Source organism: Grampus griseus (genome assembly GCF_964374135.1).
Source record: "Grampus griseus genome assembly, chromosome: 15".
NCBI classification, from domain to species: Eukaryota; Metazoa; Chordata; class Mammalia; order Artiodactyla; family Delphinidae; genus Grampus; species Grampus griseus.
The window spans coordinates 8,225,518-8,240,161 of NC_139009.1; the positions used below are offsets into that span (position 1 = coordinate 8,225,518).

Genomic DNA, 14,644 nt, shown 5'->3' on the forward strand with positions numbered 1-14,644 from the left:
AGGGAGGGGCCACCTTCCAGAGCCACAAAACTCAAACAGACAGGTCTCCAAGCGAGAGGGTATTTTAAAATTTTGTTTTAATCCCTAGGAAAGACGATCCTTGCTTATTAAGAGAGATTTTCCCCATTTTGTGCAAGCACAATGTTTCTCATAAGTCTTTGGAGGTCCTTTATTAAATACACACACACACACTCATCCTTATTTAAAAGTTATTTTATGCCTCAGAACATGCTAACTCCTTGAGTTTGGATTTCAAAAGCCTTTTTGGTTCTTAGCAAATTAGAGCTGGAGAGGGACCGGCGGCTGTCAGGGAGGACTCCGAGGATATGCAGGGAGGCCTGGGCTTGTCACAGTTTCTGGTTGGAGGTGCCCGGAGGTCTGAGAATGCATATTCAGTAGAGCAACTTTCTTTTGGTAGTTCTAGGCCACAGAAACTAATACGCAACATCTTCTTGGGAATACACAGAAAACAGAGTGAGAGAGTCTTGCAGGGAGCGTTGAGAAACACTGATCAGGTCCAAGTCCATATTCATAAGGACCTGAGGCCCAGAGAGGGCAAGACACCTGCCTAGGGTTCCACAGCAGTAAGGCGGGGGTCTTGACCCAGGTCTCTTGACCCTCATGCCAACTATGGCTTTTTTTCCTGAGGCTGACAGTTAGCCAGGGCGAATTATTTTGTAGTGTTCATGGTTTATTGTTGAATAAATTTATGGAACATCGGCTCACGTTATTTTCCCGTGGCATACGTTATCTGATTTAATTCTCACGTGAGCACTGTGCACAGTTTCTCCCTTTACGGCTGAGGGAATCGTGGCTTAGAGGGATGAAGCCACTTGTCAGAGGTGGCACAGCCCATAAATGGCAGAGCTGAAGGTCAGATTGGAGTCTCCTAACCCCGGGGCCCAGTGCCCTTTCATTGCACAGTGAGGCAGCCTCTGGGTGACGCTCCGAAGATGTGCCTTCTCTGCGATTCTTGTCTCCACTGCCCCCAGGGCGGGCGGCTGTACGTCTGTCATGCTGTCTTGCTTCTGCTCCTTTGAGTGAAGTCAGGTCACACCCGCCTTGCCCACGAGGCCATCTCCGACTCCCCTCCTTGGCAGACTCTCTGATTTCCTGTTAATTAGTGAGGGATTATTCTAGAACAGCCTCCCTCGTGTTAAGCACATGGTCCATTCTTGGGGGTCCTGGATCCCTCCTGACTCCCGGGCACCGCTCGGGGGATACGTGCTGGTGTCCTGCGTGGCCGAATGTCCCTCCCAGGCGGTGACGTTGTCCATCTTCCTCCCAGGTATGTGAGACTCTGCGAGGTGGTCGACCACGTTTTCCCCTTGCTGAAAAGGAGCCATTCTTCAGACTTTCCCTGTTCAGATACATTCAGTAACTTCACCTTTTGGAGAGAACCACCGCCACCCTTTGAAAACCAGGACGTTCATTCTGCATCAGCATAGTACGTTCCGGGCCACTTCCTGGCATCCTGTGGAGATCAGGCGCCCCCATTAAAGGATAGGTTTGGGAACCTGCAGTCATTTGCTTAAGAGCAGAGGAGCATTTCTCTCCCGGTGCCCCTGGCCGGGGTTGACATTTCTAAGCGATGTGTACGTCCTAGACAGGGCGTCGGGTGCGTCCCTGGTGGGGAGGCCATGCCCGGTTGAGGCTTCGAGCCTGTGGCAGCGCTGCCCTCCCCAGCCTGCTGCAGGTGGGAGCGGTTAGTGTGCAAGATGGGCTGTGAAGCGGGGGTCCCTGTGATGATGGGATCCAAGGAGGGGCACCAGGTGTGCACGACTTCTGGGAGAGTGGGGGACACATCTGTGCCACGTGGAGGGCTGTGCAGGGTCCCGTGACCTGAATCTGAGGTCTCGGAAGGGACTCCAAACCCCACCGTTCTGGGCCTTGACCTTGCGGATGTCCCCTTGTGGTGTTTGCCGACCGGTCTGATGGTTTTAATTCCTCTGGTTAAAGCTAACCTATGTAACTGGCATATTTTCCCCTACTTTTGTGGCACAAGGCTGGAATATTTATGCCTTAACGCACCCGTGGCAGATGTTTTATTTAGAATGTGCTTTTTCCAGCTTCCTGTACCTCTGCGATGCCTTAAGTTCAGATTATAGGAAATATTATTAGGGCAGTATTTCGAATCAGTTCGACACTCTGCCAGCAACCTGTCTGGCAACGCGCCGCTGAAAACGTGGGCTCGCGCGGAGCTTATGCCAAGCGGTGACGGTGTCAGTTTCTTTTGGGAGCTCTCGACAGAAACTGGTTGGTTTTAAGAAAATAGTTTGAAGAAGTTAAATTATATTCTTTGTAGATAGTATTATTTATTACCTTACTCTGATTGGGTTACTGCTATAAGCATTTTAGCCATGTTCTTTCTATTATAACTGTCAGTAATACATTAAAAAGATATACGTGTTAGACCATCCAAAGAGCCTTATTCTGTAATTCTCACAGCACTGACCTTCTTTTGGAATTTATGAGTCATACTTTTTATTTCCCTTAGCTTTTCCCACTCAGATTTAAGGGCAAGTGGATAAGTAGTCATTTGAGTGACATTCGTCAAGCCGGTAGAAGATGATTCTTTTACTTGTTTGTTAAATTGGCCTGTGGAGAAGAGAATAATTTGAAAAGTGAAAGAATTATTTTGGTAAAAGACTTCGCTTTTCGAGCTCTTATTTTGTTAAAGAGCGTTTTACTCCGGTGGTTGAGATGCTCTCCTATTTAAATCGCATGGTTAGAGTCCTGGAGGCACACAGTGAAACAGTTGAATGCAGTTTTACTCTTTCTGTGAAAGAAAACCCAGAGGCGTTGCCTCCCCTGTCGCCGGTGGGCTCTGCTGGCAGCGGACGCCTTTCCCGAGCGGTTCGCGCGGCCACCCAGAGAAACGCAAACACCTGTGCGTAGCTGGTCGCAGATTCGCGGAGCAGCACACGCCTCATGTGCAGATGCCCTTTTGGAGGCATTAAAAATGATTTAAAATAGTCCTGCCTTAACCTGGGCTAGCCATTAGTGACCTTCAGAGGCTACCTTCATTCTTCCTGTCACGAGGGTATTTTGCGGTGAACTTTAACTGCTGTGAACTAAGTAGAAGGCGACCAGCTGTAGTCCTCTCGCAAGAGCATGCAACTTTGGAACCCCCAATTTTGATGCACCCTAAGCTTCCACGCCACTGCCCTCTGAAACAGAGCACGCCTTCCAGAAAGTCGCACTCGGGTCTGTGTCAGGTTCAGAGTGTGACCCCTGGAGAGGCAGTGACATTCACACCTGCCTCGTGGCTTCGGAAAGCGGGATTTGTGCCCGGGCCGTGCTCACGCATGTGCGAGCTTGTTTATCTGTGTTCACACAACCGTAACTCAGTGACCCCAAAGCCACGTGCTAGGATGCTGTGTTTGGGCCACACATTTCAGAGTTGCCCGATGGAAACGAATCCCTCCATCGCGACAAGTCATCAAACATTCATCACACGTGATGAAGAAAAGTATATGTCCCTGGTACATTGGAGAAAATGATGACACCTTCAAAGAGGAGTCCCTTTTCCATTTTAGGTTTGGATCGCCACTTTAAATATATTTTATTTACAATGCTTGGTCTGTATTTGTGTATGCTGGTACGATGATAAAAATCACTGTAATACTTCATTGCATTGTGCTGGATGCAAAGCTAGGATGTATTGTAACAAATGAGACGAATGACAGACTTCCCTGAAAATCAGGTGTGTGGATTTTAAATAGTTTTTGGTAAGTTATTAAGATGCTGATTTCCTACTGTGTGATATCAAGCATGTTATTTTCTACTCAGTAAACAAAAAAACGAAACCCTTAATGCTGTGAACTGTTCATTCAATATTTGGAATAAAAGAGCCAGTCTCTTCTGATGCCTTCGGTGAAATACTGACCCTCTGTGTGCACTCGGCGGGGGGCGGGTGGGGGGTGGGGGAAGGAGGGGTGAAGACAGAGAGGAGAGGAGAGGGCTGCCCCCCTGGGCTTGTCCCACCTTGATGGGAGTGACTCTGGAGCAGGGAGCGTTCCGTTAAACGCTGTACCTGAGGTGCCTCCCAGGACCTGGCCTGTAATCGGTGTTTAACACGTGGCTCTTACACGGGTGGGCTCCGTTCCCTGTTCTTGAATGGGATGTCAGTCAGGTGGCAGCCACAAGAGAAAACACAGGAGAGGCTCAGGAAAACCAAGCTTATTATACTAGCGGCTTCTCAGAATGGGAGGCAGCTCGCCAGCAGGGCCACGTGGGGAAGCACCAGGGTGGTCAGGAGGCAAAAGACAAGTGATGGGGGGGGCGGGACTGAGGCCACGACCTTTGCTGGGATTTCTGCAGGAAAGGCAGGGCAAGGTGAACAGCTTAGGACTGCCTAGTGCAAATCATTTCAGTGGCCTCTGAGCTATAGGGGTGGCCCTTGGTTGCCTGATTAAGGCAGAGGACTAGTGCCTCCTGGGGGTGCACAGGCCAGACAGGAGGCCTGGCTCTGGATCAGCTAGTTGGCACATCACAGGCGTGCTTCAGCTGGGCCCTTTGCTATCCCTAAAACATGGCCAGCCCGTCTTTCCCAGCCAGCAAGTTTTTTAAGATCCCAAAACACTATAATATACGTAAAATAAAAGACACGATACAGGTTCCCTTGCGTCATGTCCACTGTCCTCATTTTTTGGACACTTTCTGTGGTATACCCGATTTGTCTCTCATTTTGAACAAATCAGTCAAAACCCTTGGCGAGTTTACCCAGATCACCTGAACGCTGTCGTAACTCCTATCGATGTTGTGCATCGTCGACACAATAGGATGCCTGAGGCATCCTGTTACTTACCTGTGTGCATCAGCCTGAGTGTTTCGGGAATAAGTGTAAGAATATTGGTCCCTCTTTGAAATGCTTCAAAGATGTCTCTGGTACTCTGGTACAGGGTGCCGGGCTGAGCTCCTCCTGAAGCCCAGATCCAAACAGTTCATCTCTTCACGCCTCTGTATCTTAAAAACAAAACAAACTCTCATTTAGCTGAACATCACAGATTTATTCCAACCCTGATTTCAAGTTGTAGGTGCTTTTATCTGGAAAGCAAAAATCAGTATAAACTGCATCTTGGGCCCGGCGATCCCCACCTGCTCTCCCATCACCACTTTGTCTCCGTGGAGCCAGTAGGCTCTGCTGTTTCCATTCGGTTGTGCAAGCAGCCTTCACACATGCGCCGGGGAAACCAGTTCGGTAGCTTGCATTTCCCCAATGTCTCAGCTGTAATCACCTGAATATTCAAAATAATTCCTGTCCTTGTTTTCAAACCCTGATACACCCCACCAGGTTTGCCAGTGCCGTCATGGGACCTCAAGGAACATTGCCGATGGGTCAGTGACCGCCGGCTTTGGACCTCAGAGTGACCTTTCCTATAAAAGGTAACACAGGCAGCCCTGGTACACACCTGGGACAGGAGAACAGGAGTGGAGGAAAGTTACACAAGCCCCATTTAAAAAAATGAAACTCTGGAATCTGACTTCCTTGTTCCAGCAGGAGTGTTGTCCTAACCAGCTGTTCCAGGGAGCTTTGTGACATCACCCATCATTTCCTACTTATCTGCCTCCCCTTGAAAGTGTCTGTACAAAGCACTGTGCCCTGCTTCTACGGGTCTGCAGTGGTGAAGGGTGGCGGGGTATCCCGTCTCTGTGCTAGGCAAAGATAAGGTGGTTAAAAGCGCCACTAGAGGGCTTCCCTGGTGGTGCAGTGGTTAAGAATCTGCCTGCCAGTGCAGGGGACATGGGTTCGAGACCTGGTCCGGGAAGATCCCACATGCCGTGGAGCAACTAAGCCCGTGCACCACAACTACTGAGCCTGCGCTCTAGAGCCCGCGAGCCACAGCTACTGAGCCCACGTGCCACAACTGCTGAAGCCCGTGCTCCTAGAACCTGTGCTCTGCAACAAGAGAAGCCACCGCAATGAGAAGCCCGGGCACTGCCCCGCTCGCCGCAACTAGAGAAAGCCCGCGCGCAGCAACGAAGACCACGCGCAGCAACGAAGACCCAACGCAGCCAAAGATAAAATAAATAAAATAATTAAAAAAAAACCAACCCAACCAAAAAAAAAATGCCACTAGAGTCTCCTTCCTGTTTCTGACCGCTTTTTCAACTCCTGCTGCAGTGGAAGGTGGAGGTGGGTGTCACCACCACCGCGATAGGTCTTGGTGTCTGCAGAAAACCAGAATTTGAGCAGACAGAAGCTGGCCCTGGAAGTCATTGGCCCCCAGATGGCCACCGGGGGGCGCAATCTGTTTTGGTTGGCAGTTCAACCTTTAAACACATTGTCCTGGCTTGACAAAGGCCCCTCCCTGTAGTGCTTGCCTTGGAGGCCAGCCAGGTGTGTTGTGAGCTTATGGGGAGAGAAAGGAGGGACCATTCTGGTACCAAAGTGCCTTCAGTTGGCATGGCCCCAGGTCAAACGTCATTAACCAGCCTCGAGGACGGAGCAGTTTGTGGCAGCTCGTCATTCAGGTCTAAGACCCATTTAGATTCGTGGTTCTCAAAAGTATATGGTCTCAGGGCCTGTAGCGGCAGCATCAGAGCTTGCTAGAAATGCACGTTCCTGGGCTCTTCCCTGGGCCTCCTGAATCAAACCCTGGGCATGGGGCCCACAGTCTGTGCTAATAAATCCTCCCCAGGATTCTGATGCACGCTCAAGTTCCAGAGGACACACCTGAGGCCGGATCCTGTTCCCAGGGAGCCGCTTCTGTATCATAGCCGCTGACATCTACCTTTGGCCTGGTCAGGGCCACAGAAAGCTGCTGAAGGTTGGGGGCCCCTGGAAACCCAATACAGCGCCTCGACCGAGTCCAGGGTGTCCCGAGCCTTTGAGGCTCAGCTGCCAGCCGGAACCACCTTCCTGGGCATCTCGGGCCGCTGGTCCCGGCTGGGAGGAGATGGGAGTGCGTGTGAACCCGCAGACCTGGGCTCGGCCCGGATTTCTGACGGCTCCCTTCCTCCCCCAGATTGCTGGAGCCTTGAGCTGCTGTCCTGATGCCAGCGATCCTTTCACTGGTGCAGGAAGTCCATTCAGCCTTGCATTGCTTTTAATGAGTTTTGCAAGCAAGTAGCCTCTTCCGGTGACTCATTCTGCCTTTTGTGAACCGGAGATGGTGGTTTTAGGTTTCACTTTGGAAAGTAACCACGACTTCTCTGCTGCTGGAATCCGAACAAGTTACATTCATTTTGCAACAAAGAAATGTAAGTGTAGGAGCGCCAGTCATATTTCTGCTCTGATTGTAAAAACATCCTTTTCCGAGATGCACGACAGAGCCAAGCTAGGAAGAAATGGTTTATATTTTCAAGGAACACATTCATTTGGGAACTTTATATTTTTCCTTCCAGAGTGGCCTGATAGTTTCGCTTTTATTCTTTTGTCTTTTTGATTCATATTTCAGGGATATTCTAAAAATAAACAGTGCCTGTTGACTGAGTGAAGCAGTTAACCTCTGTTTTATTGAGGGAGATCTAGTTCTGGACAAAAGTTCGTATTCTTGTCTTCATGCAGCACACAAAGGATGATAATGGAAATAATTTCTTACGCAGTAAAATTGTTTTCATCTGGACCTTCCGCAGAAATAAGTTTACAGTACCCGAATAGGCGAACCTCTTAGGACTGGAGAGCGTGTGTTAAGTGGACAAATGCTACGTAGCATCTTTTCTCCAGTTCAAACAATACAGGGATCTTCAAAATGTTGCGGTGTTGAACTAAATCATTTTTATATAGTTGTATTAAGTACGCATAAACAGAAAGCAAGAGCCCTTATACAATAATAAAAACAAAATGCCTTCAAAATTAAGAGCAGATAAAACTAAAGCACCAATGAAATTCAAATTAACCTGAACGTTATGTGGTAGAAAATGGTGTATTAAGGCTGGCGAGATGGTGCTGGGTTTGGGTTTATAATAGACGTATCCGTGTTTTATGTTTCATTTGTCAGCCTGATCCTTTTGGTTTTTTGAGCATGGTGGGTCATCGTTTAAATCATTATTAACACTGACTTCTGCAAAACACAGTAATGAAGAAGTTCTTATTTCCCATTTCCAGCAACACTGACGGCTAATGAGCGGTTGCAGATTCTTCCAACAGGATGGAGGTCCCCTCAGTAAATTGTCTGATGGGATAAGCGTGGCACTGATTTGGAAATGGGGACTTTGGTATTTAGCCAGGGCTCGCACTACCATTCCATCGTCCTAATCTTCTCTGTCTGAAGGGCCCTAAAACTATCGTTTGGACATCGTGCGACATCATTCGGTACTTAACGCATCAGCACACTTGGAGGCTGGGTCTGGGGTGCCCATCGCCCTTCTCTCCTCCAGGATTCTGGTTGATGGAGCACAAGTGAAGAAAATGGGCACTCACGGGTCAGCTTTTTTCCCCAAAATGACAGAAGTTATGGAAGTTGCCTGAAGTTTCATTGGAGCGTTTAAATATCTCTTTTCACCCCCCACACTAGAAAATTCCTCCCGTCTTTGGCTCCGTGGAGAAGGGAGCGTGCCTGCCGCTTTTGGGCCCAGCTGGCCTGCACCCGCATCGTGCAGCAGAAGCTCAGCGCCCCCACCCGCCAGAGGGAACAGCGAGGATGAGGCCTGCTTGGCAGCCCCTCACACAGGGCGGGGACCGTCCCTCCAACGATGTGGAGGGTCTGATGGGCTAAATGCACATCTGCATGCATTAGGGGAGGCAGGTGGGCAATTCTGTTTCCAGGGAACCAAAGCGATTTTGAAACTTCTAAGGGTGGTTTTGCTTGCTTTGGGAGAAAGTTGGCGAGTGGTCAGGTAAGAACCTTTGCATGAATTTGGGGGGCCCTGGAATGGCTTTCCCAGGGACTGGGGAACCAGGCCTGGCACCTCTCCTGCCCATGAATGACAATGAACTTGACTTGGGCCTCAGAGAAGGCGTGGCTTTTTCTTTCCGCAGAATGGCAGTACCTGGCAACGAGCATCCTTTTACAACAGTGTAAAATCATCAGCTAAAGTACAGAAATTGAAATTCAGATACAAGAAATAATTTAGGGCTGTCGATGTACAACGTATGAAAACGAGAGCTTATGAAAAGGGCAGACATTAAAACTGAGCGTGTCCTGCATGTCTGTGGGAAGGTCTCACCCATGCCTGTGGATAAAACATGGCTTTTCTGAGGCCGTTTGTTTTCGGTATAGTTGATATGCCTGTTCATATTGATAAAAGAAATGCTCACATATTGAGTTCCGGGGAAGTCATTCTGGCTTATACATGCGCTAACTCGAATTTTATGCTAATTAGAACAGCTTTCTTTGTGACCTACCAAGCACACCTTGTACATCTGCTTTAATTATTAACGAAAAGGGCGCAGTGACCAGAGCTAAAGAATGTCCATTTAAAAAATAAAGATGAAACGCCTCCATTCCTGGGACACCAGTGCTGGGACTCCTTTGACGGTAGGACTCCCTTCCCAGGTGCCGAGGCCATACTGACTCGCTGTGCACATGCTGGTCTGTTTTTTTTTAAGGTTGAAGAAATATATCCTTGACTTCTTCCATGTCCTTTGTTCTGATAACATATAAAACTGTGCTGAAAACTGTGCTTCTCTGGAGCACTTTCTCAGAGTAATCTGGGAAGGTGGCTTCTGGGCTGTAGGTCCTCAGTGTGGCTCAAATAAAACGCTTTTTTATTCTTATTAGAGATCGTTTATTGATTATTTTCTTTGACAATATGTTCATTGAAACAAGTCCTCTAAGGACATCTCTCAACTCGCGTGCCGATAGGCCGCACTTACAGTAGTGCCCCTCTGAGCATCTCTTTCCAGTGTACGGAGTGCTTGCACATTCCTGAGCTCACTGGCTTGGTCCCTGCCGCCCCCCGCCCCGCCCCCTTCCGCAGGCGCGCCTCAAGCATCTCTCAAGGCCTGGTGTAAGCCTCACCTTCCTGTGGTCTCCGTGAAGCTCTCTGGACGGCTGCCGCACGCCAGTCATTCAGTTCATCCTGACTTGCTGAGCAAGACGGAGCCGGGCCAGGAGCAGGGAAGTCTCCCTTTCCCTGTGTCATCCCACTGCAACTCTGAGCCCCGTAGAAGGACAAGCTCTTATATTTCTTTTCCAAAGCAGTGATTGCACTGCCTGGCGCCCCATTTATGTCCAGAAAGGTTGATTTGTAACCCTAGTCGGTCTTGCAGTCTTTCCTCATGGGCACCAGCATCCTACCTGGGCATGAGTTTCCTCATCTGTGAAGTGGGAGAGCATCGTTATCCCTGCTGGCTCCACACGGTTGCCATGCAGCAAATAATGGCGCAAAATTATGGGCATGTCTGTGCTTTGGACATGGCACTATCCTAAGCTTTATTGTCATTGCTGTTTCAGATCACTTTTTACATTCGCTCTGTTTTACTGAGGAGAAAATTGACGTTCAGAGAGACTGTGATTGGTCGAAGGTCCTCTGATAAGTAAAAGGCAGAGCAGGAACCGGGGTCTCCAAATCTAGCATGATCTCAAGTGTTAACAGGCCCTGTCCCACTGCACCCACCGAGAGTCGCAGACGTATGGGTGGCCACTGGGGCGATGGAGGTGAAGTGAGCTAAGATCAGAGCAGCCCCACGGTGTGCCCAGAACTCTGCACACAAGAGAGGCACCAACATGTGTCCTGGCTGAGCTGATGGAGACAAGAGGACACAGAGCAGGGATTAGGCCGTGAGAAAGACCTGAAGCATCTTCCACAGATTACTCAGGGTTGAATCATTGTGCATACCGCAGTGCCTTTTCGAACTAACACATTTTGAAAAAGGGGGTAAGCGCTTCCTGTTTCGACCAGAAACGAATGCAAACCAGGCCCTGTTCCTCTCACCAAGCAGAGCTTGACCTTTCAATTCAGAAGTATCTGCAAGGACCCAATTCTGCTTGGGTGGGCGAATGGAGCACGTGTCACTGAAACTCCTGCCAAAGACACCGACTCTGGGCTGCACTGGAGGACTCGCCAGTCACTATGAAACCTACCGATTGGACGCACCAGAGTGTGAACTGAGGAAATAGCGTCTGGGGCGCGGGAGTGAGTGAATGGTACTCGTCTTCGGCCTTCTGCTCTTTGTTTGCCACAGATGTGTTACAGCAGCCTAGGAACACAAAGGAATGACACTCATGTTCAGTTGCTGAATTCCTGCTGTATAATATCCTGGTGGAAATGTTAATTGGTTTTGGACTTCCTGTGAAAATGGGGTAGGGCATTTGGAGACCCTGAGCTTTAGGAGGTAGAGCAGAGGTGGTTAGCTGTCCTCTGAAGAGCCCTGCTGTCCTGGAGAGTCGTTGCTGAAAAACAACTTCCGCCCAGGGACTAAGTTCCCTAGACCCCAGCCTCCAGCCCCACATCTAGGTGGGGCTGTGTCACCCCCATCTGGGCAATGGAATTATAAGCAGCAGTGATCTGACCACCTCTGGGCCAAAGCGGTTGAAAACCAGGTGTGCCTTTTTCACATTCCCTGTCTCTCTGCATCACTGGAAGCGAAGGTCTCCAGGGCAGAGCCACAGGATGGAAGGAACCTGGATCCCCGACTCACTCTGTAGTGGGCCGCCTGCCAAATACGCAGATGAGCTTTGCAGAGGGAGAAGTAAGTTTCCATGGTGATAACCTCTGAGATTCAGAGGTTCATTTGCGACAGCAGCTGGTGCCACCTAACTGATCCACAGGACGAGAGAACAGATGAGGGAAGGGATTCTGGTTGGAGAGAAGCACGATGACAGAGCAGTCCTGGGGAGGGAGGTGGCCCAGGCCTCCTGTGACAGCGAGGTCACTGTGCTTTAGGAGAAGTGGTGTTTCATCCTGAGTTCTGTGTTTTCTTTTCCTGTTTGTTAAAGAAGGAGAAAAAAGGAGGGAGGTATTTGACAATGTGAAAAAATGCTACTGAGAAGCTTTCTTCTCCCATAAGATGTTTTTTTGGAGAAGGGAGGAATTAGAACTACATTGAAAGAATGATAAGCAATAACAAAGGAGCAACTCTCCGCCCCAGGAAAAGTAAAAAGTTATAGAAATACAAAATATCATGGCGTTTATACTAGGAGGTTTGGGGATGGGAAAAGAGGGCATATGAAAGATAAAATCTTCATCTGTCATAGTAAGTCAGTAAGTAGTATCTCAATTTGGTTAATGCAAATATTATAGTACGTTCATGTTATTTAGAAATAGAAAAAGTGAAATACCAGAATCAACAGCTGAAAGAGTTGGAAAGGCCCGTCTCCAAGGAGCAGAATGGGTATGTGTGTGGTGGCCAGGCCAGGCTAGAGTTTGGTTCTGTGTCTTCTAGTAACACTCTTTGACTTTTAGGACTATGTGAATATATTATTATGGTTTCAATAAAACAGATGAAAATTATCAAAGGATGCCAGCAAAATAAAGTGAGAAAGAAACAAAAACAACAACACAGCAGGAGCAGGAAAGAAGCAGGAAGAAGAGAGAGAAACGACCTGCGGAGACTAGACCCAGCACCCGCCTCCCGTCGCCTCCATGCTTCCACTGTTCCTAAGGGACAAGGCTTCTTCACTCATCAGACTCTTCAAGGACAGTCCTTTTTATTCCATCCAGTGGCCAGATCTCAAGAGCGCCAATCCATTTATTTATAAGCTGCTTTTTGCCTAGAGTGAGTGTTTATGGGACAATGAGTGGTGTCTGGTACCTTAGAGCTAGTACTTGACAATAAAGCCAGCCTCTGAAGGAGTAAAGTACATTGCAGACCCACTATACGCCTGAAGAAATGCTAGCTGTTGGGGCTCCGAAGAGCCCGTGCTCAGGAGGAGATAGACGTTTAAGAAATGGTGTGCTGAGGTGGGGCAGGTGCAGCGATAGAAACGTCCAGGGTCCTAGGCGGGGGTGGCAGCGTGGAGGGAAGGGTAAGTTTATCTGGGGGCGGGGACGGTGGGTGTTAGGGAGGTGCCTGGACTGAGTCTCACTTCTGGCTGAACAAGTCTCAGGCCCTCTCAGAGCCCCCCGGAGCCCAGCTCCGAAAACGTGTGAGCAGGGGGGACCCACCTTCTGCTCGCTCCCCTCTCGACCTCCGAGCCCAAGGCTGGCCGGGTGGGCTCCCAGCATCTTCACACCTGAGGAGAGGGAGGCGGAGCCTCATCTGGGCTCAGGTCCAGGTCATCTCCATCCCAGCTCTTCTCCTGTTCTTCCAGGAGAGAGGGGGCTGTGGACACCTTGTCCAGGTTAAAAAAAAAACAAACCTGATATTTGGTTCCTGCAGGCCTGTTAGTTCCTGGTGCAGAATGGAGGAGGAGTCGCTGATAGATCTCGGTGCCTTCCGGCTGGGAATCTCTGAGCATAAAGTTTGCGAGTTTTACATGAAGAGAAGCAGATTCTTGGTGGGGAGGCAGAGTGTTTACAGACCCTGTGGGCCTCCGTTGTCCTTGGGGAGGCTGCAGCTCTGTGCCCCCATCAGCATTACAGCTGTGACTGATGCTGGTTTAGAACAGAGAACCTTCGAGTTCCTACCATCAGAGATCCTCAACCTTGATTGGATTTTAGAATTAATGGGAGGGTGGTGGTATTTTAAACATCACTGATGTGAAAGTCCCGCCCCAGACCAACTGGATCTGAGTCTCTGGATCTCCATCCTCCAGGGAGGTGGGGCTCGGCTTGCTCGTCAGTGCTCACGTCGTAAACTCTGATTATTAGAGATTTGAAAGACCCAGACGGTGGGTTCAACCACAGCAGCGTGATGGTGGATTTTATCTACAAAAGGATAAAGACCTTTGTGAGCCGGGGGAAGGAGTTGTTTTATGAGGGTTATTCCATCTTCTTGAGTAACGCAGAGAGAAAAAAACCAAAACGGAATTGTCAGGAAACAAAACGCTACACATAAATGTGGTTTGCTCTGCTGAGGGAGCAGAGATTGATGGGATACACGGTTAGGCACTGGGGGTGCCAGGAACGCCTGGGGAAACAAATGAAGAGACTTTAAGAGGCAGAAGGGAGCCTGTAATAAATACGGAGACGTCAAATTTCTCAAGTTTTCAGGAAGACGGCAGTGTCTCAAATGTCACTTTCTGAAGAGCCATCTATTTGCAGCCATCACCCCGAACCTCCTCCAAGGGAAGGCTTCCTGCTGAATTTGTGCTTCTGGAAAAAAAAACGCAACCAAAAAATGGCCAGACTCACTGGGCTTCTGCTGCAGCTGAAACCAAGCAGACTGAACTTTTCCCGTGTATTTTCCATTTCTTGTCCTCTCACAGGAATTTCTGAAATCTGTAGCGGTGGGCTGGGTGCTGAACTGTGCAGTGAACTGGTCTCGCCACCCTAATTTTCACAGAGCGAGGGATTTGCTAGGGTTTTGTAACATGTGTGGGTGGTGGTGGTGGTGCTGAGGTAATCTTGTGGTTCTTCATGGATCTTTGGAAAAATGAGGCATACGAGAGACTTGGCATTGGATTTCTGCCCCTTTGCGAGTGTTAAAAAAAAAAATCACATCCCTTCCATTGGAAGGAGCTCAGGAAGCAGCCGCTTTGGAACAAATCCGTCCAGAATCTACTTTCATCAGGACCTCTTTCTCTAATTCTGAGTAGAATGAGACATTTGAAAGGAGAATTATTTTAGATGCGATTTCTTTGGCCTTTAATTCCTATGTGGAAATTTAAAAATGGGAAACAATTTAGTGTCCATATTTCAGAGCATTCTTTAA

General features: G+C 48.9%; 1 protein-coding gene across 5 annotated transcripts in view; it reads left to right on the forward strand.

Annotated features, from left to right (window-relative positions):
* LPIN1 (lipin 1) overlaps positions 1-3,815 on the forward strand; it is a 121,560-nt gene extending 117,745 nt beyond the window's left edge. For all 5 annotated transcript variants that reach the window (XM_082672908.1, XM_082672909.1, XM_082672910.1 and 2 more), the window contains one exon: positions 1,289-3,815. In XM_082672908.1, the coding sequence (XP_082529034.1) occupies positions 1,289-1,448 (160 nt within the window). In that variant the 3' untranslated portion in view covers positions 1,449-3,815. The remainder of the gene's footprint in view (positions 1-1,288) is intronic.
* The last annotated feature ends 10,829 nt before the right edge of the window (positions 3,816-14,644 follow it).